The sequence below is a fragment of the Manacus candei genome, unplaced genomic scaffold, assembly GCF_025592945.1.
Source record: "Manacus candei isolate 608988 ecotype Guabito, Panama unplaced genomic scaffold, ASM2559294v1 h1tg000008l, whole genome shotgun sequence".
Taxonomy (NCBI): Eukaryota; Metazoa; Chordata; class Aves; order Passeriformes; family Pipridae; genus Manacus; species Manacus candei.
Window position 1 is genome coordinate 15,228,615 of NW_026138056.1, and position 27,624 is coordinate 15,256,238.

General features: G+C 39.8%; 1 protein-coding gene across 7 annotated transcripts in view; it reads right to left on the reverse strand.

Moving 5' to 3' along the window:
* The window catches only part of NOL4 (nucleolar protein 4), a 188,942-nt gene that overhangs the window by 150,724 nt on the left and 10,594 nt on the right, over positions 1–27,624 (reverse strand). For 5 of the 7 annotated variants that reach the window (XM_051769952.1, XM_051769951.1, XM_051769945.1 and 2 more), the window contains exon 2: positions 3,254–3,403. In XM_051769952.1, coding sequence (XP_051625912.1) covers positions 3,254–3,403 — 150 coding nt within the window. Of the gene's footprint in view, positions 1–3,253; positions 3,404–13,801; positions 13,904–22,491; positions 23,052–27,624 lie in introns of those variants that run through there. The other 2 variants (XM_051769961.1, XM_051769972.1) reach the window with 2 other exon arrangements.

Genomic DNA, 27,624 nt, shown 5'->3' on the forward strand with positions numbered 1-27,624 from the left:
CAGACTTTGTACAATTCCCTTATGATGTTTTAGTGCACTAAAGAAGAGAATGGGACCTTATTCTAAACTTAAATATTGAAGAACAGTTATCTATAGGGTTGGTGTCAAAAATCCCAAAGTTTGATCTTGGTACGTTGCTGCTCCAATTAAAACAGAAGGGCTCCCTTTCTAATATGCTGCTCTTTTAGAGGTACAAACTACCATATCCTATTTATCTTCCTGCACAGCTCTGCCATAGGAAGTCCCACACAAATCAATCAGTTGTAAAAATGCCATTCATTTCCACACAGTTAACACAAACAAGGCAGTGCAGTTACAGATTCACTAATTGCATTTGTAAGCTGTTCTGAACACACTTTCAGAGACACATACTGATGTATATGAGCACTCCAGCGCCCAGGGTGACTCTATCAAAAATTAAAAAGGCTCTAGTTATTCCTAGTTTGTTACTCTATATAAATGCAAACAATTGTTAATTAAGTCACCTTTGATAATTTCATTACCCTTCCAATCATACTTGAATGTTATTAAAAATTTTGAGTGCAGGAGGTTCACTACTGAAAATAGAGGCTCACACATATATAAGCAAATTATGCACTTGAAATCAATACACTGCAATTCTTAGGGCTGTGCCATTAACTTTTCAGAAATACTCAGATACTGAAAATCCATGACAATATTTATGAACTTCAGAATTTAGCAATTTTGTACCAAATTTGTGGTGATTTTCTCTCTACAATTTCTTTGTTAAAATGTTTGGGTTGTCCAGTCAGAGAACAGAAGCAACAAGACCATCACATGCCAGAAGTTATGACTAACAAATAGTAGTTGCAGCATACAGTTTGTCAACCATCTCTCCTGTAAAAATTCTTCACTCAAACTATTTGGTGAATACTCATGCGTGATAAATACATGCAGAGATCTCAAGGATGATTAACTTTTGACATGTGAATAAAGAAACAAGACTAAATTATTCTTGTTCCAAATTCACTTAATAAAATTAAACACCACCAAAGTACTTCAGTTTGATTTATAAAGCTTTTAGAGTGTAACGTTTTGTAAGACAGTAATCTGAGATATTACCTTTTTCCTCCTTACAGTGCCACAGAGAAGGTAGATACTACGTGGCTTCCTGGAACAGACTGGCACTACAGCTCTTAATTTTTAGTAAAGGCATCTTAATGGACAGGTCCAATAAAAGGAGCATGCATTTCTCCAGATGATCTGGTAGAGTTTGAGGTCTGTTTACTTAATCTAATTCTTACATCAAGATAGAGAGCAAGAATTGAAATTAGTTTCTTCTGGAGTCTTTTTTACATTTTTTTAAATCTATGGAAGTCTTTCAAAATTATATATGTGAATCCCATCACTGGAAAATATGACTCAATGCCCTTAATAAACTAATACACAATGAAATGAATGCACAAATATTGCAGACTTCGATAATGACACAAACTTATATTTGGGCATCCTTAACAATGCACAGGTTCACATCTCAATTGCAATAAAATTGGCATTCAATGAAACTACTGAATCTGCACAAATAGTTCTCCTCGCCAAAGTTACACTAGTTGTCTTTCATGCTGTTCACAATAAACAAACTTCTTATCTGACCTGCAATCATAGGATCCTTACAGTAGTAAATATTACACTTGGCATGTATTTGTAGGATGATGACTTGAAGTATTGTATTTCTGGTTGGCAGCATTCCTTACATTTGTATATTATTCTACAAAGTTTGTGACCTATACCTTTGAGCAGATTACTGAAGTAAAACAAAATAGAAAGGCCAATGGAAAATATTACTTTTCTAATGCTTTCTAAAAGAGAAGAGCAAGTATCAAAATGGCTGAGGTGACAAATGAAAATTAATTTAGACAGTTTGTGTTTGTTCACCCTGAAATAACACTCCAAGCCTTACAAAAGCACATCCAGATGAAAGATGTTTTCATATATCTATCTTAAGGTCAATACCATTGGGAAAAAATCATAAGAAATTTTGCCAAGAGCTTATCCCACAACAAACCATCTGAAATAGCCTATAAATAAAACATCTGTGAAGGGAATCAAAAATACATAGAAAAGACTGTTATATAGGTGAAAAGGAATAGTAATGGAAGAAGAGCTATTTCTTACAGCTAAAATTTAATCACAAACCTGGAGTTCTCGCACATTTTGGTGACCCCTGATGAAAAACAGCTGACATAACTGCAGGTTGCTTTTAAGATGAAGAACACTGTGTTCAGGGTGACAGGCCACCTCAGGATCCTGCACACAGCCCCCTGCCAGCCTTGTCCCACTGGGACCGTAGGGAGAGGTACCTCAGATGCCTTGCACCCTGGCCAGGGCTGCGTGATGGGCTGGAGGCCCCTGCCCTGCTACTCTGGGTAGCCCCTCCTGCTTCAGCAACTGGAAACAGCTGGGCAGGTCATCGAGATCAGCCTCTGAGTGTTCCTGGTGCTATCACAGCCCTGCACATGCAAGGCTGGCTATCCAAGTCCAGGCAAGAACACACGTTTTAAGCACCTTGCAAGAGTGTAGCAAATGTTTCATCAGTTCTCCATAAGAAAATAAAGTGTTATATTTGTGTCACTAACACAAAAGCTATTTATAGCTATTTTAAGGTAGTGACTGAACTGATTAGGTCAAGCAACAACATGCAATTAAAAATCTTAGAAACGATAATTTTTCTCTATTCAGTCAGTTTATACAGGTGTGACAGCTGCCCTCTCAATACTTCCCTTATTATACCTAGTAGCTTTCCAGCCCTTTGAATTTAGAACATTTACAAGTTTTCATACCATTAAACCATTAGTTATACTTAGTCTTCAGCTGTAAACGATAAGGCAACTTCATTCATATGCTGAAATAGAGCAACTCATTTAGACAAGTTGTGGCAATACCTTCTAAGTCTTCTTTCACACTTCATCCTTTTAACAACAATTAATTAAGACAGAGTTATTAGAGAAATTGCCAAACCATTACAGAAATAATAAATTTTTTTCTTGTACCAATGAGAGAATCTCTATTTAAATCAATGGATCTGGCCCTTGTTACACAGAAAATGTGATTTCTAAACTATATGTTTTCATGCATTACTGAAAGATGTCTGAAATCAATTTGAGGGTGAGGGTTGCAGTGCTAATAAAGTTGGAAAAAAACCCAAAACCACAAATCTCATGACATGTGACTAAGCCCAAATAATTCACATTCTTAGAGACTCATGTCCACTTTTAGTTGTTTTTTTACTTACTGCTTTATACGTTCTCTTTTGTCCAGCATGTTTTCTGATTTGTTCTCCATTAGGCCCAGTCTCAACATGCATGGAATAGATAATGTCAAAGAAATCTTCTACAACGGCCACCCGCCGTAAAGATAGCTTCTCGTCTACACCTACTCCATCCTGAAATGAAAAAAGAAAGAGAACAGAAAAAGTAAGGGAGACAAGATGAATAGATAAATTATGATAATTATGGAACACATTCATCTTTTTTAGCAGGGAGTTTAAGGCCCTTCCATTGAGATTGGGAGCTCGCCCACCCTGCAAATGACCGACAGAGTATTGTAGGAAAGCCACGTGATCAGAAGGATCACATGGACCCTTCCAAGTAGTCCCTTTAGCCAAGCCAAGGCATTTAGCCTCTTCCACTCTAGTTTTTAAAAAACAAAAAAAGTATCTGTGTTTCTTTCTCCAAATGCACAAACAAGATTCAAAGGCAGAAGCGGTCCCAAACACATGGCACAAAAATGCATTATGTGGTTGTTAGTAAGGACGCAAGAGTCCTTTTATCCTCTCATTCCTTTCCCAGTAAATCTGTGCCTAGCATTTCATAAAGATATTTAATAAAAGGTTTTAATTCACAGAGCTGACTGTAATTATAAGTATAAAGGAAGTTGTCACAAACAATTTAACCTTGCAAAAATTGCTTGAAGACATACTACATGAAGACACATCACACCATGAGGAAAAGAAAGGGATGTTTTTAAAATTTGATACTTTGCACACAGATGTCCGGTTGGAAGAACTGACAGAAAAGTGATGACACCTACCATCTGACTTTTAAAAGTCATAGTGCTACAGTAGCTAAAGACTTCTAAACAGAAACACTCTCCAATGTCTCTCAAATTAATCAGTGCAGTTCAGTTCCCACTTCTTTAATAGGACCATCCATATGAGGTTTTATTTGTTTTACAGATGCCCATGGACTCAGTTCTAGAGAAGGGGCAGGAACTGGGACTCTTGTTTTTCCAGAATAGACATCTATCAAGCAGGTTGCATTTTATTACGCAACATCAGTATATGAAGAATAAAATAAGAATGGCCAATTCACTTGTACTCCAACAGTGTACTTGAATTTAGATCTCTGGAAGCAGCAGTGTAACCTATCCTTTACTATGTATTTTAAGCAATAAGGGTGCTCCAAGCTTAATATATTTGATAATACCATTACTGATGCTGTAATTCATGCCACAACAAAACTGATTTACATAGACACTTTTGTGACAAAACACATGTAATTATTGCTACAGTGACCAAATAAAGACAAAATATGAGAAATGAAAAAGTAATAACCATGTATGACTCCCAGTTGCTGTCCCTTTTTCATAATTTCTTGCTAACTCATTCCACTAAGTTTGCTGGATGTGGAAAAACAGGTTTCATTTTTCTCACTGCTCCTATTTTTATTCCACCCTTAATTACTTTAATTCTTCATATATTTCAAGGAAAGAAACCAAATAATCCCAATGGCTCCAAATAACCCCCTAGGGTGACACAGAGGAGCTCTGACATGTTCCTAATAGCAATGGAGAAAATGCCAGTCATTTTATAGCATAACTTTCTAAATTTGTATTACTCCAAATGATAGAGGGTTAGGAGGTGTTGATACACTACCAGCCAGACAGGTTTTATCCTGTCCTGCTCCACTATGCCCAACCTTCTTCAAAGAGGTTCCTGCCCAAAGCTACTGGTATCTTCCATCTGCACAGCAAGTTTTGCTCTCTATCCACTGGAGACAGCTGGACCAGGGCAGAACTCCAGCACACATGTAATGAAAGAGCTGCCACAGCCCTGATAGAAATGACTGTGTTGAGGATTCAGGGTGGAGGAAGATGAAGAATTCACAGTGCAGGTTCCACCACACGTTAAAGCCTCGGAGAGATCATCTGGGAACAGCTGATCTGAGAAAGCAGCAAGGCTCCCAACCCATGATTAGTCTCTAAAATTTCACCAACCACCAGCTCAAAAACTTTGTGGCATTGTGACAAGTTTTGGTACAACCATCATTAAGAGTTTGCTTGGCACTACCCACCACCATTGCCTACTATTTAAAAAAAAATTTGCTTTAGAGATGGGAACAACATAAAATCCAGATCTTCACATCTTTAGAGGAATTCACATGTGAGCACTGTAGGGGGGCCCATCTTCAATCATTATTTTCTCACCACCCAAACAGCACAGTGGGATCCCTAATAATTTCAAACACTCTTAGTATGACGACAGTGTTATCTCACACCGCTCTCCAAACACTCAGAAGTTTATAGTGTTGATTAACTGATAAAGATTTAATCTGTTTATTACTAATGAGTTTTGTTTTATGAAATTTCCTATGAGGGAGCTCTCTTTTTTAATTAAAGAGAAAGGTATTACAACGATATTAATTTAAAACCTGAGAAGCCACCTCAGCAGAGCTGACACAGGCAAACATTACAAATACATTCAAAGAAGAAACTCGAAAATGAAACTCATTTGCTGCTTTTGGTGGCCGTACTGTGCAGTGCTCTTTCAAATGGTCCTCCTACCTCCCTCCCCAGACACGAACACCCAAAGCATGATGTGGGGGTTCTCTTGAAGCTGCATTTCTCCATGCAGCTGAATAAAACAGTAAGCATTGCTATTACTTCTAAAAATGCACAGACGTAAAATCTGCACAAATTCTCTGTCATGACTCCTAACTGAAATGTCAGAAAATGAATACAAATTTTCCAAATTTTGTCAGTCAAAAAGGGTAGGAAAGAAATGGTTTACATGGAGTGGAAACTGCTTCAGGGAAAAACAGAACTATTATTCATCATCTACACCTGTAATTTCACCATAACTTTATCTGGTGGGGCCTGGACATGATTAGGTTGGGCTTCATTCTGTTTGGTGCTGCATAAGGCAATAAGGTAGACCTTGTTTCAGAACTCCTGCAGTGCTGTAGAAGGTGCTGAGTTGCTGTGAGAAAACACTTCATCTGGCAACATGCAATGTTGTGCAGAGATGTAAGCCTCAGCTGCAGAAGCAATACACCAGGTGAGTAACTTGAATAAGGTAAATACTTACTGACACTTTTGACATTCAATACTGACATCCCAATGAGTAAAAAGTTGGGCAAATGATACAACCTCAAGTCTCCATTTAAACCATGAAGTCTCTGAAGTGGACGCAGTTGTATCAGGCTTTCCTGCCATATGCCATTACACTACACTTTTATCCTGAAATTGCTATTTGATAAAGGCATTAACAAAGAAGCTCTTCCTTATAAGCTAGCTTTGGGTATAAATTTTCACAGTGCCTAAGGGGACATTTTTTTTCGCTTCAGCTAAGGCCAAAAAAAGTGAATGAGAGAATACACGGTAATGCTATTCCCATGACCGAAAGGCAATGAAATGTCCACAAGGGACAGGACAAGTAATAGGCTTAAACTACACCATGGGAGATTTGCATTAGACATTTGGAAAAACTTACTATTGATGTGGATAGTCAAGTACAGTAATAGTTAGCCTGGGGAGGCTTTGGGATGTATGTCACAGGGGGATTTAGAGACCAGGTTAGGCAAATATCTGTCAAGGGACAGTTGAGTAAATCCTGTCTTGGATATGCTAGATATTAATTAGGTTCCTTCTTGATAACTCTAGGACTGAGAAACTTAAATAACACTTTCAAAGTGACTTGGGCACTAACAACTCTGGAATAGCAAAGAGGATATTTATAAATCACTGAGGTATTTTTAGGACTTTTATTCAGCATGGCAAGAGTCCAAGACTCACTTTCAAAAATGACTTAGGAATGGAAGCCTCGCTGAAGGTTTCACTTCAAACATTGGACTTAGACTCTTAAATCTTTTAGGCTGAGTTTCATCCCACTTGTTTCAGCCATCACTGAGGTTTGCCATGCCCTTCTCCTAAACCACTCGTCTCAGATGCTCTCTCGCCAGCAGTGTGATAGACACTGACAAAATGCGATTCATCCTTATAGCTGCTGGAATGGTTTCAATCTCTGCCAGTGAGATGCTACTTAATTCTACTCTGCGTTACAGGTATTCCTGTTTACTCTTGTTTTTATCTATAAACAGAAATCTTCCTATGTTCTTAGAATACAAATAAATAGATGTTTCTTTTCATTTTCAGCCCTATAAAATCCATTTGCACGCTGAGATTAAAGAGAGATTTTCTTGTTTGTTTTTAGATACAAATACAAAGAATAAATTTCTGAACAGAAGTGAATTTTACAGAGAGTTGTGCACCCTTCAGAAAGTGCTAAGGATCCCTTTGAACAATGATGTTTGAGGAGATAGGCAGTCTCTTTTATTGAGGTGGAATATATGGGGCTTGTGGGAGTAGAGAAGGGAAGAAAGTTTGCCAGTAAAGCAGACAGATAAAACTCTTAAGACAGCAAAAAGATCTATTAAATGAAAGGTTGTCATTTTTATAGTTACTTTGCAGAGGAAAAAAAAATTTAATACAAGCCTTTAAAATTAATGCCACTGAAACAAAAGCGCTTGTAATTCCTTGCTTGAGAATACCTGCCCGATCTCATGTTAAAATTTCTTGGAGGAAATAGGTCTCATAAAACATCTTCTTGCTTTGTGAATGAATATAACTATCAGCATCTTGACAGTGTTCAAAAAATATTCCTATAAAGACATGATAGATGAAAATAGAAAATAAAAGGAAAGGCTTTGTTCATGGTTTTACACAAAATGTTCAGGTCTATAAAAAACCCTGTTGTAAAAGCATCAAAGCCAGAAGCACCTACAAAACATTAGGAGTAGATGTAAATAACAATCAACCTAAACATTTCTTTACATAATATAAATCATATATAAATCTAAGACTGCTTTGAATGCAGAAATATCATTTTTCTCATATAACCAGTTCAGACAACAGCAGAGTTAAAGCATATTTATGTCCCCACACATCTCCTGGCTAGTATCATATCTTGAATGTCCCCTGGATAGGAAACAAAGTCTTTTGCTGACTGAAGCTCCAATGAACAAAAAGTTTTGCACATAACCCTTCACTTTGTTAGTTTATACATAATGAGGTCCTGACATGATTGTATGCAGATGTTTTACTCCCTCTGGATTCAACACAGGAAAATTTTGTATTGTAAGTGTTCGGGGGAACCAATGGTAGCTGATATATAAATGAACCCTATATATCTGTCTGCAGAAACAAGTAAAAATAATTTCAGATTGAAAATCCCGTTACACATTATTTCCTTTATCTGCTTGCTCAGTAACTGTAAAAAATACTAATATTTTAAAAAAGGGATGACTATTTTAGAATGTCTCTTATTCCCATAGTAATGAATAAATCTAGTTACATCAGCCCATATATTTGAATTCCCAGGTTATTAGTACATCCATTTGAATATCTAACTCATTCCTGTCAGTGCAGTGTAAACACACAAAACATCAAAAGTTATTAGTATTTGATAGCTTTTATTAAGTTGCCTAAAATAAATAAATTGATCATTTCTATTCAGTTCCAAATGGAAAGTGTCTATAGCAGCTAAGGGGATATTTATTATTTGAAATTTATAGTTTCTGTTCCTCATTATATGATGTTTGAGCAGAAAATCTCATATTTTACCAGCAGATGGAGACAGGAAAAATCAGAGTTATATTAAAGCAGAACCATTTCCAGCTAACAAGTTCTCCCTCTGGAACCTTTAGAGCAAGAAACCCTACGAGGACTAAACAAATAACCTAGGATATAGCAGCAATGAGTCAAACTAATTGTAAAAATAGATTATGAAAATAAAGAGAAGTAAAATGGCAAGTAGATTTGCCATTTGAGATGAGAGACTAAAACTAACAACAGATACAAAGTTTGGGGATACTATGAAAGTTGTAGGTAAGAAAAAGTCCTCTGACTGTCTTTATCTGTACCAGTTCAGATGATGGTAAAGCACCAAGGCCAAATCTCTGTCCATAAACAGTAAGGGGTGTATGCTGGGTGCCATATAAGTCTAAAATATCCTGCCCAAAAGGGCTATTCTATTGTGTCCTTTCAGGTGAGGTCATCATCTGGTGTCAATCACTAGCTTTATTAAATTAAACACTTGCAAATAGAGAAAATGGATTGTGAAATCCAGCTTGCCCAACTGCAAAGGGAAGGTCTGTCATTTTTCCTTCCTTGAAGTGTAGTAAAATGGGCCTGGAGATCATTTCATGGTATACAAGGTACTTTCAAAGGTATCTTCAGAGGTCCCTTTGGCACAAACAGGATAATAACCTGACCAGTTGTCTCTGAGATAAATACTTAAAGCTCTTTCCCCACTGGAAAAGGGTAGAAACTTCTCTTTTTCATCTTTCTTCAGAAGGGGCAACCTGATGCAAAGGAAGTTCAACCTGAACCTGAGGAAGAACTTCTTTACTGTGCAAGTGACCACACACCGTAACAGACTGCCCAGAGAGGTTGTGGAGTCTCCGTCACCAGAGATATTCAAGAACTGTCTGGACACAATCCTGTGCAATGTGGTCTAGGATGACCCTGCTTGAGCAGGGAGGTTGGACCAGATGACCCACTGTGATCTCTCCCAGCCTTCCCCATTCTGTGATTCTGCAATAGGAAGATCTATCATCGTCCGTGTTAGTGCAGGAGGAGAGATCTGAAATGAAACATGGAAAGTGGCTGCCAACTCTTGTGTCTCCTACTGAAAACAAGCAAGGACATGGGAAGTAGAGGCAATTTTAAAAAGATGCCTCAAGATGAAGGGCATGCAGAGCACTGAAGGAATGGTAAGAAGACCCCGGTGAGGAATACAGGGACAGGCAGAGCCCTGGTTACACTTTTCATAGTTAAGAATTACTTCTCAAATGAGGTCTGAATACTCTTTTCTCTCAGCACACTAACACTTGATTATTTTTTTCCTTAGGTATTTAAATATTTACACAACCATTCTGAACAAAATCAGGTCACAAGACAAGTCACACTTCACTATTTGTGAAGTCTGTTGCTGCAGGTGAACCAAACACCATGAGCTGTTATCTCCGTGAACAAGTGGGGCACCACAGGAGCAGCACATCTGTAGCACAAAGCAGTTGATACCAAGTATTTCAGGCTGTCTCTAACCTGGTCCCCTGCAATGGACACACACATTCTGGGTCACAACCCAGAACACCTGGAACAAAGAGCAGTTTTCTTTTACTAAAAGAAATCAATTTATGCACTGAAAAAACACTGCAGTATGAAACAAAGCCCAGCAAGGTGGTCTGTTCCACAGACCTATTCATTTTCCAGACTAAAATGTCAGTCCAGATGCAGTTGTATTTTCCTTAGCAAGACAACAAGATAAGATTTTTCACACAAACACAAACACACACACACACACACACACACACATTGTGGTGAACACTACCCAAAACGATGAGGAAAATACTTAAGGATCTAGCTCAGGAACACACATGGCCCTGGTGTGACTAGGGAGAGCAGAAGGATAATGAACAAACACCTGTTCTGAAGTAGAGACCATATTTGCCACATTACTCCCTCTACACGCCTCCCTCTCCAGACAATTCCTGCCTCCCTAGCCTGTTAAAACAACAGATGATACTGCCATCATTAGATGAAGTCTAATTTGAGCTGGCCTTTGTTCCTTTTCTTTACTTTTTCACAGAGAAAGTAAATTAATGCTCTATTCTGTCTACAAAAGTTTGTTGAGTCAGTGTATTTAGTACAGGAAAAATTAACCCAGGCACTACATGCATCATATTCAGTGAAATGCATGTGACAATTCCATTCAAACCAAAGCTAGAATTGGACAGAGAGAGAGAGGAAGTGCACATATAGCACCCATGGGGAAATGGCAGTTTTCACTTCAAAGGTGAATAATTGAAAAAAAAATGCAATTTATTGCATTACCTTTTTTTTCACTTGAACTTAAATATAATTTACCAATTAATTCTTCATTTTAAAAAATCAACTTGAAAATAATTTCTGATCTAAGAAAATTCAAGAGTTTGTTCTGAAGTTTATATATTTTAAAAGAAAAGCAATAATTACTTTTTTTTGATAACCAGACTGTATTATTTCCTGTTCCCTGAAGGGTGCCATATCTTTTCTAGTGGGTTAGTTTTCTATTAGAAAGAATTAAATTTTGACTTTGAAGTTGTTGGTTTTGGGGTTTTTGTAAAATACTCAATACAGTTCTGGTAACATCCAGCACACTTCACTTGCCCACTTCAAACTCACTATTTGGTAAGCAGCTGAGAGCTAATAAACCTAGCTTGGACATTAAGGATAACTGAACTGAGTGTAACACTGCCAAATTTAACTGAAGCATTTTGTTTAATTTTACATTCATGACCAAAGTTTTAATGCATGTATTCCTTCTTGATGACTCATTAAAGGAGTCATCTAGGTATGAGGACCTTCTACCAGAATGTTCTGTAATTGTGTGAATTCTAAGAAATTGCAGTTTTTAAGCTTAAAAAACTGTCAAGATTTCAGTTCTACCATGAAAGGGGTTGAAAAGGTGTGAAAATTCATCTCATTAAAGTAATGTTATTCTTTTACTGAAAGTGAATTTGAACATAAAGGTAAGTATTAAGATAGTTATAAAATAATGTATCTCCTAACTAAGACACCATAAAAGGTTCAAAGAAAAGATTCTGAGGTTGGAGGTAATCTTTCTGTGTACAGATTTCTTCAGCTGTTCCAAAAACTTTAAACATAGCATCAGGCTTAGTCAAACAATAGAAAGATAACAACTCACTGAAGCACAAGTCTCCACTCAGTGTATGAGTACTGAAATGACATTCTCTTTTTCATGTCTTCCTACTCTTCATACATTTTAACTACATATGCCAAGCTGTAAACAGTTACTCCAAGACTTTTCCAGAGAAGACTGCAATGCCAAGCTAAATGCTTGGCAGGGGAACTGCCTTTTCAATCCCACAGCTAATCTGCAAAGGTCAACTACTCTTGGTGAGTATTCCAAAGGGAAGGGACTTCAGCTCCCCACTCCGACAGCTCAGCAACCTGTACATTAATTCCCATGAAACTTTGTTTCTAAAAGTTTCTAGCAATTACAATGCATAAAAAACTTAGTTTTACTTTAGTTCAAAATAGACAGTTCTTTGTATCTTTGATTAGCATGAAAAGATTTGATTTTCCTGAATAAGGGTACAAGGATAAAACAACTAATTCTCTTCAAATATTTTTGACTGAAGGAGATTTTAAAATGAATAGGCATGAACCCTGAGTGGGCCTGTTTAGTATGTTTTGGGTATTTTTCCTAAATTATAATATCTGGTATTGTCACCAGCTCAGCATAAGAGAAATGGACAAGCTACTAATTAAAAGTTAACTCTTAACATTCCCATCATGCTCAAAAAATGAACAATCCCATAATTGTATTTTAAAGTGTGCTATACTTTACAGGTATTCAAGCACTAGGGGAATGCAATGTAGATCTATAATGCCACCTTTTTTCAGACCGATGAAATGCAACTACTGCATACCAAAAGTAACCTAATTCAGAAATGAAGCTTAAATAATGAGAAATCATTACCCCAAAGCGCTGCCTGCAAAATTAAATGTATATTCTAAAGTTATATTCAAAATACTCATGCAGGGGTGTTTGCAGAGGGCACTTTTTTAATAAATAATGTGATATGCAAGTACCAAGTGCTACATGCAGCAATCAGGTGCTATGAGGATACCACACCACAGATCAACACTGCTCAGTGACAAAACTTCTAAAAAAAAATAAATTGCTTCAAAATCCTAGCCAATTGATAAAATACTTCAAAAAGTCAGGGGAAGGGGATGAATCAGAAGACTGCTAATGGGATGTAGTGGTTTTGTGTCTAGATCTCTGGGTGCAACTCCAGCAAGGGCTTTTGTCCCTTAAAGTTGCGTCTTCCTTTCACCTGCTGCCTACTGCAAGGAACAGCCCTTGCAGGGTGGCAGGGAGATGAAGTGTGTGACCTAATCTCTCCCATCGATGTTTCTATAACAGCTGTTCACTTGCTTATACAAAATGAGTTCATGGTCTCAGCCCAGCTCCCAGAGGACAGCTGTCTCCATCACCAAAACCACTGCTACAACAGACCATTAGGTGCCATTAATTGGTAACCTCATTAGCATCATCAGTAAGACACTGAGGATCAAATTTTAAGCTGCACTGGTGCTGTACAGGCAGCTTATGGTAGGGACAGATGAGAAAACATCAGTGACTTTGTGTGACCTGTACAAAGCCTTGGCGCTGATACAACCCAGGCACTGGTTCAGCAACCTCACTTGCAAGGCCAAGCACAGAATAAGGACAGCTGGCCCCAGTTCCAATGCCAAAGGGAACAGGAGTCTCCAGGGCACCCATGTTCATGCGTGTCCTGGTTCTCTGACCACATTACCAATATACTTCCCACACTGGAAAAGAGCTGCTTGTTTCAGGGAGCAAAGAGGTACTTCCCAGACTAAATATTCCTAAACTAACAGCTTCCAATGGAGATCCCTCTAGATTTCTGCAAGGACAAATGAGTAGGGATTATGAAGGGGCTCACTGTAATTGCACAGGTAATGTTACCTGACATGGGATAGAGGCCACTGGGGACTCAGCAGTCTGCATGGGTCACTGACTTCTGCCTGTATGTGGTTTTAGCAGCAGTGGTGTGACAGCCCTGATGACCTACAAACATAAGCAAAGTAGGAACTGTAGGGATTAGGGTCTGTTCTCAGATGAAGCAACACAGTACACAAAAAAATCAGGCAAAACACTGGATACTCAATCTCTCCACCAGGTCTGAAATAGAAGCAGCAAATATTATGTCATATATTGGCAGTAAGGTTTTTGGTGTAGCCAACAATGCCATGGACCAAATATATAACCATGGTCTTCAGGAAAATTCATCCCAGAGGGGTGCAGAAGTTATCCTTCCAAAAATACACAAAAAAACCCATAACTTATTTCATCCTCCCTCTGACCTGAGGGAGGGCATCATCAAACTAAATTAATTGGTTAATAAAGAATATTCCTTTCTTAAATTAGTTTTGTTAATATTTTTGTGTGCGTGTACAGACCCAATTTTACAAAATGAAATTATCTCACAGACTTATGTGGGGCTTTTTAATAACTTATTTGTTGGAGTTTTCTTTAATTAAATTACATTTCCCTAATTCTGTGGTTTTTCTCACTCCTGCAACGCTCTTCTGTCCTGGGTAACCTAGGGAAGAACAAGTGCCCCAGGCAAAAATCCTGTGCTCCTGTGAGGAAGCATTGTTGCAGATAGTCGGATCATTTACACCACTTTTTTCTCCATCTCTTCTTCCTCCCTTCCTCAATCATAAATAAAGTCCACAGCATGAAGAGGCAAATCCTTGCCAGCAGAACCAAGTTTTGAAAAACACTGCTCCGCCATATGTTCAGTCCCGACCAGCGTGATAGTTAGGAGGCTGACATCTGCAGATGGGGAGTTCATACCACCATTCAGCACAAACATGCTGCTACTGTACACTGAAGTCGGTATTAGCCAGTCTTTGCTTAGGAGAAATTTTCAGCTCTGATCTACAATTTCACCTTGCCAACTAATTTTTGTTACAGTGTTGTAAATGAAATAGATATAAAAAGAATCTCAGAGAAAAACAGTGGCAGTGATTGAAAAAGGGAGCCCCTATGAATCCTTTTGGTAATCTCCTTTAGAACGAAAATTCTTCGGTATCAGATATTACATTGAAGCCGTTTGTGTAATAGGAAACATTGTTAATGTTACGCATGACGAACCTTCATGAAAGTCCACCAAACTCTATTTGGTCTTAGGCTTATGCATTTAGAGAATACAACCATCCCAGTCTCCTGGACTTCTTTGCAGACCCAGAAAAATCAGTTTTTCTCTAAGATGTATCAACCTTGCAGTAAGCACTTAAGAATATAAGTTATTCTTGTCTTCCTTAATGCCCTTCTGAAAGCAATGAGAATAGTCTACTTAAACGTTTGTAGGAGTGAGAATGATTCTTCTTAGAGAAGGAGTAAGATAAAATACATTTTCCCTGCTACTTTTTAATTTCTCTCCCCCCTGCTCCTCTCTCAGTCCATCTGCAGCTCCTCATGCAGTCCAAACATCCAAACATGACTTTTTCCAGGGCTTAAGCAGATTTATGGTTAGCAATTTCCACAGGGGTTGTGTGCATGTTCTCCCAGGCATGCTCAGGCACCAACACTCATCAGAGGGCTGGAAATCAAAATCTGTCTGTTACGCCACTGGCAATGAAATTCAGTGGGTTCATGTTTACTGTGTGCCTCATTCAGACCTTTGCTGCATAGCAGTCCCCTTCTTCAAAAGGCTATACCTAAAAGATATGCCTCTGGGTGAATTTTCTTTAAAATATTTTGCAGTCTTATCTAATATGATTATTAAATGGGAGAGTGAATGGAACTACTTTCCTTTATTATATTGCTCTGAAACTGAACAGGACAATGTCTGAACTGTAAATTCCCAGTAGAAAGGAGTTCGATCTTCAGTTACACAGTTTCCTGCATCAAATCTGGAGCACACCCTGAGCAGCAAACAGTTCAAACCAGTGATCATTACAACACTGACCTTGCAAATGCTGTTTTATCAGCTAAATTCAGCTTTTTAGTTTTTGTAAGTAACAGCTTCCTGGGTTTTTTTAATGCAGATAAGAGGTACACTCCAGTTCTGATCACTAATTATGCTGCCCACCATCCCTTTTCCTTTTAACAGAATTAAAGAAACAGTCAAACCATTATTTTCTCAATACTACTGCAAAAACAGGTGTTTTGAATAAGCAGGTAACCAGATTTACTCAATATTTGATGCATGATAAAAGACAGGAAATCAGAGTATTTGCAAGTTGAAGACTCCCTGTTATTCAGATGTTTGAGAGTCTCTGCCTTAATCTAGACATGCCCACAAATTTACTACCATTCACTATTGCTTTGCACGCTAATATTAGTATATATACCACAGATGATGAAAGAAAAGGAAAGATGCAGTTGAAATAAGGCTGCTCTGTCTAAAGTTCATGCTTATTTTCTCATACCTACAATGATTAATATGCAAACTATATGAAGTTTTGTAATTATTACTACAATTCTGTGCTCAAAACAAGAGCCAAACAATATATTAACATATGTATCCTTACATATTAACAATATGCATCCTTACTTAGACTTTCTCTCTTTATATAAAAACGATAAAGTTTTAAATTTCTCAGCTGTTTGCAAGAACAGGAAGAAAAGTTGAAACATAGGATTAGAATTCAATTATGTATTAAATGCAGTATAATGACTATACTATTCATCAAGTTCACAAGAATTTGGTGCTCTGTCACCCAATATCTTAGTTTAAACCACTACATTCAAACTGTAGCGAAACCATAATTCACCAGTATTAAGTGACCTGCCCATTTTCTCACTCCTCTGTGTATTCTGGCTGCATCAAGTTAATGGGACACAGCGCTCGGATGTCTTCAGTAATGACAGTAATGTTTCTCTTCCTCTCATGACATACACATGATGTGTACAGCCTGGACGATGGACATGGCCATCCAACCCAGAGCCCACTGCAATTGATGGTTTAGCTTGCAATGTGATATAGGATCTCTTGAGAGGGATAGAACTACACAAAACCAGGGACAGATGAAAAAAAAAAATCAAATGGTGACTTAGTCCATCCCCTGACAGAAAAGGGATTGCCATCTGTTGCTCATGATGTATTTTCTTGTCTTAAATGACTCATCTGAGGTAGGTTTCCTCATTGCCTCTGAGAGACTATTTGACAGACTAGTAGAGGTAAATACAGAAACTTTGGCTGAGCCCATGCCAAGAGTCTGCTACAAAAGGTTTGTAGACTGTTGTCTTGCTGTTTCTTAGTGATGTTCACTTGGAAGACAGACACAACACTAACCCTCTCTAGTACTCATTTGGGGAATAAAGTTTCTCTGTCATACTAGATCATATCTGCTGAGAAGAAGTTAGCAAGGGCCCCTTGGTGGCAGTGAGAAATAGGTGATCACCTCCCTAAGGCTTTGCCATGTCACCGCCTTCTTTATTTCCAGTGTATCTCCTAATTCCTGCTCTGCTCCTGCCAAAAACAGTTTCCCTTGCACGGGGTCCAGTACATTCTTTCTTCACAAATAATAGCATAATTTAAAATCCCATTGAAGACTCACATTGATTTTAATAAACTATGGCTCAATCTCACAAATTGTCCTATTTTGTCCGAAATGATGCTCTGCCTGCAAAGGACTAGGGACACACCATCAACAGTTTTAGTTCCTCAGCAAATACAGAAATCATAGTTTCACATACACAATAGAGATGGCTAAGGGTATAAAACTTCAAGTTTATCTTACAAGGAAAGGCAACATTTGTTTTCATCTTGCTGCTGCTGACAACATGAATATTTTTATTCTGCTGAACAAAACATTAACAAGGACTGAATTTTCAAACGCAATATTTTTTCCTTTCTCCATCAATTTAACATGAAACTGCATCTTCTGATATAGTGCTGTGCTTACAAGGAGCTGCAATTTGCTTTTCTCAAACTTTCACCTTTTCTTTACGTCAGGCTTGATTCTTCCTGGACTACATTTCCCAAGACACACTGCAGAAGGAGATCATGTGTTTCATGACACATTTAGTACAATCAAGGATGCCAGTGTAGTAGAAATTCTTGTGTCACATCTCTCTCTTTGTAAATGCATTGCACCCACTCATTTGCTTGCACTTTGTAGCAACCACTCTCCCCCAAAAAACTGAGAAGGCTTTGCTGCACTTGCACCAACAGAGAGAATCAGCTATGGGGACTGACTATGTACTTTATCTACATGATTTAAGCCTTGTCTGCTCTAAGAGAAATATGTTATTACTTTATTTGATGAATCACACCTGCTACCCAAACCACATACAAGGCCAGTTCTCCCTCACTAGGACAACTCTAAATTCAAAATCTGTGTCTACAACTGCCAAACTAGCATGGATCACCAAGAGGATTTAAAAAGACCACGCAGGCAAGCCCTGTTCTGTGCAAATAGCCTACTACAGTACTGTATTTTGTGTGTGCTACAATCTTTAAAGGGAAATGACACAGTCATTTCCCTTCAAATCAAATCATTTCTAGCATAACTTTTCATTGGGGGTATTCTGCATGGATCCTGGAATTCGCTTTCTGAGGAGACATCAGGCACAGCTGCATGTCTGATAAATATGTGGGCTTGTTTTTCATGCAGGAGGGGTGTGTGTGAAATTAAATTCAATTTGATTCAACAGTATTTTACTGGCATGGCAAGCTGGCTAAACGTAGCCTAAGAAAAATGAACAGACCCTTAAGGTAGCTGTCACCAGCTGATACAATGCATTTCAGATGGGGTTTCATTCTGTATCTGGGGTTTTAGCCCATCTATCTATTCCCCACTACAGCCCATTTCCCATCTTGTTCAGTCATTTTTAATAGTAACCTGCCATCTGAGAGCACTTCACAACACAATGCCATCATTACGCTCTCCTCCAGGGGTCAGAAATAGTTTTTTCTTCAGTTTTTTTTGACAAATACATTTTATGATTTCTGATGATACCCCCAAAAAAATCCTTTTGTTTCTCCCACAGATATTGAATGTTGAGGCAAAAGGCTTTGCTCTATTTCATTTTTCCTAGTAGGTTTTGTGCTCAGATGCTCCTTTTTTTTTCTCCCCCATTTTTTTGTTTCCTTGTTTCTGCTTATACCGTATAGACATTCCTTCTCCATTCAGTGTATGTTTCAGCCTTTGTATTCACTGAAATAAAAAAAAACCCTATTACAACAACAGTACCCAGTCTAGCATCCCATTGTTTGCTTTCATCCTTCCCAGACCTCAGTTAAACCGAGTATCATGAGTTACAGAGACAGAATCATAGAACCACAGAATGAATTGGGTTGGAAGGGACCTTAAAGATCACCTAGTTCCAACCCCCCTGCTATGGACAGGGTCACCTTCAACTATATCATATTGCTCAAAGCCCAATCCAACCTGGCTAAAACCCAAACCAACTTCTAGGGATGGAGCATTCACACCTCCCTGGGCAACCTGTTCCAGTGCCTTACCAACCTCAGTGTAAAAAATCTCTTATGTCCAGTCTAAATCTACCCTCTTTCAGTTTAAAAGGACTGCCCCTTGTTCTGTCACTACAGGCCTTGGTGAAAAGACTCTCTCTGTCTTTCCTGAAAGCACCCTTCAAGTACTGAAAGGCTACAATAAGCTCTCCCTGGAGCCTTCTCTTCTCCAGGCTGAACAACCCCAGCTCTCTCTGCCTGTCTTCATAGGAGAGGGGCTCCTGCCCTCTGATCTTCTTCATGGCCCTCCTCTGGACCTGCTCCAACAGGTTCATGTCTTTTCTGTGCTGAGGACACAGTGCTCCAGGTGAGATCTCATGAGAGTAGAGCAGAAGACTCACGTCCCTCAACCTGCTGTTCACGCAGTGGTGATGACTAGAAGGAACCATCACAATCAACTCAGCTGATGCTACGTATAACTCAAGCTACCTAAATTCTCCAAATTAATTCTTGTGAGTTATTGATGCTGTACCTATTGTAACAATTTATTTTGCATTTTCGGTCCCCCAGAAGTCAATCTGTTACTATGATGAGGCCAATAAATAAAGGTTTTGATGTTGCTTTCACACTTGATCCTCCTGTGCTCCTGTGTTGCAGCAGAAGGAATGTCTCCTGCTTGTGGTGAGACAGGACCTGGGAAATAGGGTCTTCAGCGAGCTGTTTACTACAATGCTCTCCTTCTCGAGGTCTTGCTTTATGATGCAGCATACTCTGGGAATTTTTTTCATATTAAGCTTTTACAATCTGATTTGTCAACTTCAGAAACTGAAGCTTCTAGACACCCCTATTATGAGGCTGAGCTTTATATAATTTAAGATGTATTCAGTGTTCCTATCTCTATAATTTAATTTGTCTCATTTTATATTTTGAGCACCTTCTGAATTTTTTTCAAAGAGCTTACTAGGCGTTACGTTGAAAGGATTCTGCTGAAATTATATCCTTTGTTTTCTCATCTTTCATTATTTATGGCCTTTGTTTTAAGGATAATTATTCAACTGATGTTTGAATTAATGAAACAAGGTATGGAAAATCATTAAATTGGCCTGAAAAATCTTACGAGTTAGGAAAAAAACACACTCATATTATTTCCTTGTTTCCAAGTGTACAGGGTCCACTTGGGATATTTGTGGAGTTTAAAGTGAAAGTTCTCAAACAGCAGCCTGCAAGACCATTTGTGGTTTATAAATCAACAGTATCAGCTTCTAGAACCACACTAATCACCTGCACGTTATACACTCAGCAGTCAAAAGGCTGATAATGAAATATCCACGGTCCTTGAGAGATTTTGAGAACTGACAGGGAGTTGTTGCTAAGACTGACAATCTCTTCTGTACAGTTGTGGGGATTACTAAAGGATTTTTGTCTGAGTTTTTTTAACACAAAAGTAGAATTTTCACAAGCATTTGACTAGAGATGGGATTTTTAAAGAAAAAATTACAAACACCATGGGACTCACAATGAAATTTTAACAGTTGATAACACTCCACTTTGGAGCTATTTTACCACCTATAAAGAAGGAGAAAGTGTCCTGTTCTTTTTTGACATTAACTTCTTTAGGACACAGATACGGTTTTGTAGTTAGTTTTTCGTAAAGGAGTTCAATTTTTATTTTCATGTGTGAAATTATTATTGGTCAGATATTTTACTATCTTTTTAGATCCCAGCTGTTTTCTATTAAAGACAATGACAGTCCTGCAGCTGTATTCGATGACACGCAATCCAGCATTTAGTGAAGCCGATAAAATATAGTTTTCTCATATTACAGCTAAAAGAGAAACCTCATCTACTACCTGGGACTAAGGACATTACTCCTATCCACTCCCTTTTCCCAGTTCCTGGGCTGCCCTCTCAGCTACAAAGAAGGGATTCACAAGCCTTCTTCAGGGGACAGACCTGGCTTCAAAATATATCAGGTTACTACTTGCATGTCAGGGATCCAAGGGGACATTTTCCTATCATAACAATATGCAAACATTTTTATTGCCTGTAATAGCCAATTTAGTACCTTGAGGGCCAAAATGGAGCAACACTACTTTTCAGCAAGAGCTATAACTATATACTGCACTACATACCATATAGCCACCCACACATAGTAAAAGACCACCAGGGCTGGTAAGCAGGAGGTATCTCAAGTGCTGGGTTCTGGCAAGAGCAGAAAGCGAGGTGAACACCAGCAGTGACAGTGGTGCAAGCTTTTATTTCCATTCCCTGCATCTCAAATCATGCCAGCCATGACATTTTTGTCACTATTTACAGCAAGTATTTGTAGCTGCCGTAATACTAGGCAGCCCTACATGTGTAGTGTAGTGTGTCATACATCTGCTAGAAGGGTCTCGTGTGTCATCATGGTGAACTTACTTAGGAGACCTGGGGCTTGCTCCCAAAGTCAAGGGCTTCCTTAAGTCAAACTGATAGTCCTGTGCTAGACGGCCATGTTGCAAGTGCACTCTAGGAGTCCAGGACAGCCCTGATGAAATAGGTACCAGATGTATCCCCTTATATGCACACCAGCACCCATCCTTTGCTGACAGGGTTGGCTGGTGCTGAAACATATCCATGGCTGCCCACACAGCTGCTTGGACAGAGGAGGGCATCACAAGCAAGTCCAGAGGAGGGCCACAAAGTTGATCAGAGGACTGGAGCACCTCCCCTGTGAAGACAGGCTGAGAAAGTTGGAGCTGTTCAGCCTGGAGAAGAGAAGGTTGCATGGAGATCTCATAGCAACCTTCTGGTGTCTGAACAGGAAGCCAGAGAGTGACTCTTCATCGGGAACCGTAGTGATAGGATAAGGAGTAATGGGGAAATTTAAGTCAGATATTAGGAAGAAATTCTTTACTGTGAGGGTGGTGAGACAACTGGAACAGGTTGCCTGGGGAGGTTGTGGATGTCACAACCCCAGCAGTGTTCAAGACCAGGTTGGATAAGGCCTTGAGCAACCTGGTCTAGTGAAAGGTATCCCTGCCCATAGTGGGGGGTTTGGGCCTAGTTGATTTTTAAGGTCCACTCCAACCCCTTAACATTCTATGATTCAATGCTTCCATCACCCACCCATCTCCACCGCTAGCATTATTCAGGGTGCTACCAGTGCCAGCAGTAACCACCACGCCGGGCAGGCACAGGGTATTTGCTGCACTGAAAATACACCGGAGCTGATGTTTTACTTTACCGCACGGTATTCCCTGCCCGCCGTGGGTGCTGGCTGACGGCTCCGTGCTGGCTGGCTGACGGCTCCGTGCCCACGGCGGGGGCAGAGGATCCCCCCCGCCGCCCCTACCACCCACAGCCCTTTCCCCGGAGTGCTGGCACAGCCTCGCCGCCCGGGATGCGGGAGGGAGCGGGGGGAGCGGGGGCCGAGGGGGCGGCGATGGCCGCACAGGTGCTGCCGCAGCCCGTCGCCATGGGAACGGCGCTGCCGAGGGCGCGGTGGCCGAGCCCGGCCGGGCCCCCCCGCCCGCGAGTGGGAGCGAGGAGCGGGTGTGTGCGTGTGTGTGTGTCCCGGAGGTATTGCACTGTTTCCATAGGAACAGGCGGGGGGAGGCGATGGCGGCACGGCCGCACCCTCTCCCCGCTCCCCCTCCCCTGTGCCCTCAATGCCAGCCCGAGCCCTGAATCGATTAGTGGAGCCGGCACTGGGCTGGGAGCGGGGAAAGGGCTGTGTCCCCCTCGGGGCAGCCCCGGCACCCAGCTGGCGTGGCGGCTGCGCTGCCTCCCGCGGGGGGACCCCAGGACGTGGGGTGGCCCCGGCAGATGGTCCCTCCGCAGCCGCCCCCCATGCCCGTCCTGTGCCCGGCACGGTGAGTCCGGGGACAGGCGCTGGGGAGCACCGGCCGCACCCCGGGACACCCGCGGGGAGAAGGGGCGGGGGACACGCAGACAACAACAACAAAACCCCGTCCCCGCACGGCTGTTTACGGCACCATATGGCTGCAGGGGGAGGGGTGAGGGACATGTCTGCCGAGCCGCCGCGCTCATTATGTCCGATGGAGTCACGGTCACCGCGCCTCCGCCCGCTCCCGGGGCTCGGGGGGACACCCCGCTCCCGGCACACACGGGTGGTGGGGCACGGCGAGCCCCGGGGCGGAGGGACACCGACAGCCCTGCGATGGGCACTCCTGGGAATAAACACACTGCCCGGGTGCAGTCGGGGAGGGAAAATTCAGCCCCTTCCCCAAAGTCTCTCTCTATTTCTGTTAAAATCTATGTATATCCTTGGCGTAAAGAGGAACGTATGGGACAGAGCTCGTATGGATCACGACGGGGCGATGCTTGAAACGAAAAAAAGGAAAATACAAAATAAAAAGGTTGCCTGCATTTTTTTATCGATGTGGTTTGACACGAAAACCTGACCCATTTGGGGGCATTTCAGTATGTGGTTGACACGTATGAAGGACTAGAATCGAAGTCCTAGGCATCAAACGCTACACCGAGATCCACAGCGATTAAGGCTATTTTTTTCCGAGCGAGGCAGTCATTCATTTCAGAGTAATCCTTGCTGCACAACGCTGATGGAGGCATGCTCCGTGCAGCGCATCCTGCCTCTGGAGAGCTTTCTCGACTGGGGCAGGGGAAATGCTCTGAAATGGCTTATGTCTTTCCTCTCAATGATTCATAAGATAGGTGCTGAACCTCACCATTATTAGAGAGATAAAATCCACAGACTATGAGGTCTGATAATAGGCAACTATACTGCTATCCATATTACCTTGTAAAATTGAAGTATTGATTTTTTTAAAGCATGGTTTGCTACTTAGCAGACCAATCCCACTACTATTGTAGTCAGTGGGATTTTGCTATTGACTTCAGTGGGAACAGCTTTTTGCCTTTAACATGGTCTATTTCACATTATTATGGTAATGTCATTCAGCAGTTCTTAAAATTGGCCTTCTTGGCCTTAGACATTTTAAAAGATTAATGTACAAATTATTTCAGCTCAAATTATTCACCTCATTTCTGCTCATGTTATGTCCAAAGTTTTGTTTGGATAAATTCAATAGATAACTTAGTGCTCCAGATGGTTGTGGGTGGATTGGACCTAATAGATTCTCCAGTTACAAGTTTTTAAGGGTTTTTTTTTGTTTTGGTTTGGCTTTTTAATTTTACAGAAGCCTTGATTTAGAAACCCATTTGTAGATCTCCTCTTGTGTGCAGCTTTTACTGCATTTGGTTGCTCACTAAAATAGCATGCCTTCCAAAGCAAGATTAAAAATATTAAAATGCAGCCAGTGCAGGGAGTGGTTCAGTTCAACTGAAGCCACACAAACGGGCTGATCCTCCTGCCCACAGATAATATAAATTTGAATCTTGGCACGTGCCATTGGATTGGAATTCTAAATGAGAAACAGCAGGCCTTGAGGTCTGGAAATAAAGGCAATACAAGGAAAAGAAACAAACCTGTTCTCTGCCTATTAGTAAATAATAAACTGCAGCAGCAAAGACAAATGACAAGGATGGAAGAAAATGCATAGCACTGCAGACATCAAATAGATATTGGGACTGTGACATAACAGGAAACACGTCCAAATTCAAACTGCAAGGTGTATCTAGCAGCTATAACACTTATTTGGGTATTTGTGTAACTACAAGTTTTTTAGTGTCTAGCAACATTCTGCTTAGCTACTTTTTCTATATCATGCTGTGATACTCATTGAGCTAAATGTTGACAACTAAACTGTAAATTGTAATAAATAATTTGGAATAGACACAGAATTTATCCAAAAAACCTGCTGAAGTCAAGAAAAATGCCCATCCCCAAAAAACATGCTTCATTTTCCTCACATTTTCCAGGCAGGAGATCTTAAGGTTGTTCTGTGCTTATAGGTAGCTGACAGGTATGCCCTAGCTGCCTAAATACTAGGTTTGAAGATCAAAAGTAGTTTATTACCAAATTAACAGGAAGCATCAGCCTTCTTTTGCCTGGTTTACTTCATTAGCTTTATTATTATTACCATGAAATGTGTAATAAGTGTTCTCCAGGCTTATTTTACTTTCCTCAGCCTCCACCTCTCCTGAAGCTGACTTTCCTGCTTTTGGATGAGCTCACAGGAAGCTATTAAGCCAAAGTTTGTTTATACTTGATTGGCTTTAACACTTCACTCCATTTGTTCTCTCATCTCACTTTTCTTCTGCTCACATTAGAAGCACGATTGCTCTAATGCAAATATAGTTCAAAGAGACGGGGAAAAGGGAAAGAGATCTGAATTCTCCCCACAGCAGATGTCCTAATGTGATATCCATAGGAAAGGGAGATTACTAAAAAACAAGTAAACAAACAACGTCAATGGTGTAATTGAGGGTGAGTGTATATGTTGGGTATGTTTGGATGGGAAGGGGACAGGATGAGAGATGCTCCTTTAGTTGACTTAAATACATGGAGAGTTTGAAGGACTGAGATAAGTTCATTCCCCAAGTTGGTTTTTCCCTCGTTAAACAATCAGAACATGGGGATTTCAACAAGAGAGAGCTGTCTACACAGTGTTGAGTGTGACTCCGACACTGTGGGAGATAATAACCAAAGATATGGGAGCAGGGTGCTCCTAGTATTATTTTACAGCTGAATTTGGCCTTTCTGTTATTAAACCTTTTTAGATATTCTTATACCTTTTATAAACTTGCCTATGCATTTGCTAAGCACTGGTCTAGCTCATTGGAATATACTGTGGCAAAATCTGATAGCAGTTACAGCTAAATTATTCTTTACAAACAGAAACACTTTATCTAAACGTATCCTATTGAGAGTTCAGCCACTGCCACCCAGTCAACCTCTACCAACTGATAGGGGCATTGAGTGCCCAGGGTGGTGGACTCATCCCTCAGGCACTGTCCATTGCAAAGCCTATGCATCAGTTAGGTGCTGCATTATGTCTTCAAAACAGGGGCATAATCTTTGTGCCAAAGATTAAAAAAAAATTATTCACACACCTTCTGATGGTCCTATTCCAGGAGGGGATTTTACCCAGCACGATTTAGGATGACAGGACTGGTCCTTCAAAGCTTCACAAATTTCACCAGCTAAATTCCTTCCAGCTTCCTCCAGCTACAGTTTTTCAGCTTTTTTTATAGGTTTGTTGGTTCACTCTTTGGCTCTATTAAGCAAAATACTAATTTATTTTAAAAGACTTTCACTTAACTATCTCTATTGTACTTAGTTTATTTGCTTGCTTTCAAATTACAGCAAGCATGATGATGAAATTTGTTAAGTTTTTTGAAGTCTGTATATGTGGAATTTTTCCTGACTTTACATTTATTGAGAATTAAATTTCTCTTAAAAAAATTTGGTAATTACCTATAAATTCATTAGAGTTCAACAATAAGTAGCAGAAGAATACATAGTTCATTAGAATTCTATTAATTGAAATGTTCTACTTCTTAATAAAACTTGACCCGCTTTCTCCTATTTAGGAATGCTTTTTCCTACTCAGCTTTTGAAAGCAGGCCTTTTGGTTCAAGTTGAAAATGTAAGGTTCAATTAGGAATACACGTAAAACAATATTTTCAGTTCCACAATTTCCTCAAAGTCTGATGTATCTTGACAGAATTGTGCTGAAGAGAATAATACTGAAATTTGCTATATAGAGGATCAATTAAAGAGGAAGAAAGTAGTCTTATTTTGACCACCTTTATTCAGTTCTAGACCTAGCTTTATTTATTTTGCTTTATTATTTGCTTTGGTGCAAATGTAACTCTTCGAAAGCTCCTCATGTGCCCGATTCAACTCTGTTACACCAAAACAACGATAATGAGGCCTTGTGCATGGGTAACACATGGCAGAGGATTTGTGTAAGTTTTCTAAAAAACACAGGGTCAAAGTGCAATGAGTTTACAATAAATGTGTTTTTGAGAAATTCTGGTTTTTGCTGCTGCGTTCTATACAGAACTTACTATCCCATCTCCTTGTTAGATAAGCCCAAATTGAGACAAAAAAGGATAAATGTATGAGGTCTATCTGAACCACAGGTTTTAGAAGGATGCCTGGCATTTGAATATAGCACTCATTAAAAGGAACCTGACTGTTTGCTCACTACAAATGAAATACTTCAGTATTACAGCAACCATAGCCAGGGGGCTTTGCTGAACTCTCAGAATATAAAAAGATAAAGGTTATCAAAAGATGTCATAAAAAAAATTTATGACTATGTCTAGATTAAGGGAGGAACAAGTGAGTTACATTCTTTTTTCCTTTCCGTTGCAGTTCCTTGAGAAATGCAATGGGGCAAGTCATCTAATTATATATATGCCATACTTCCTGGTCACACTGGTGAAAAAGGAAAGTCTTCCAGAAATTGTCATCATTTGAATGAGC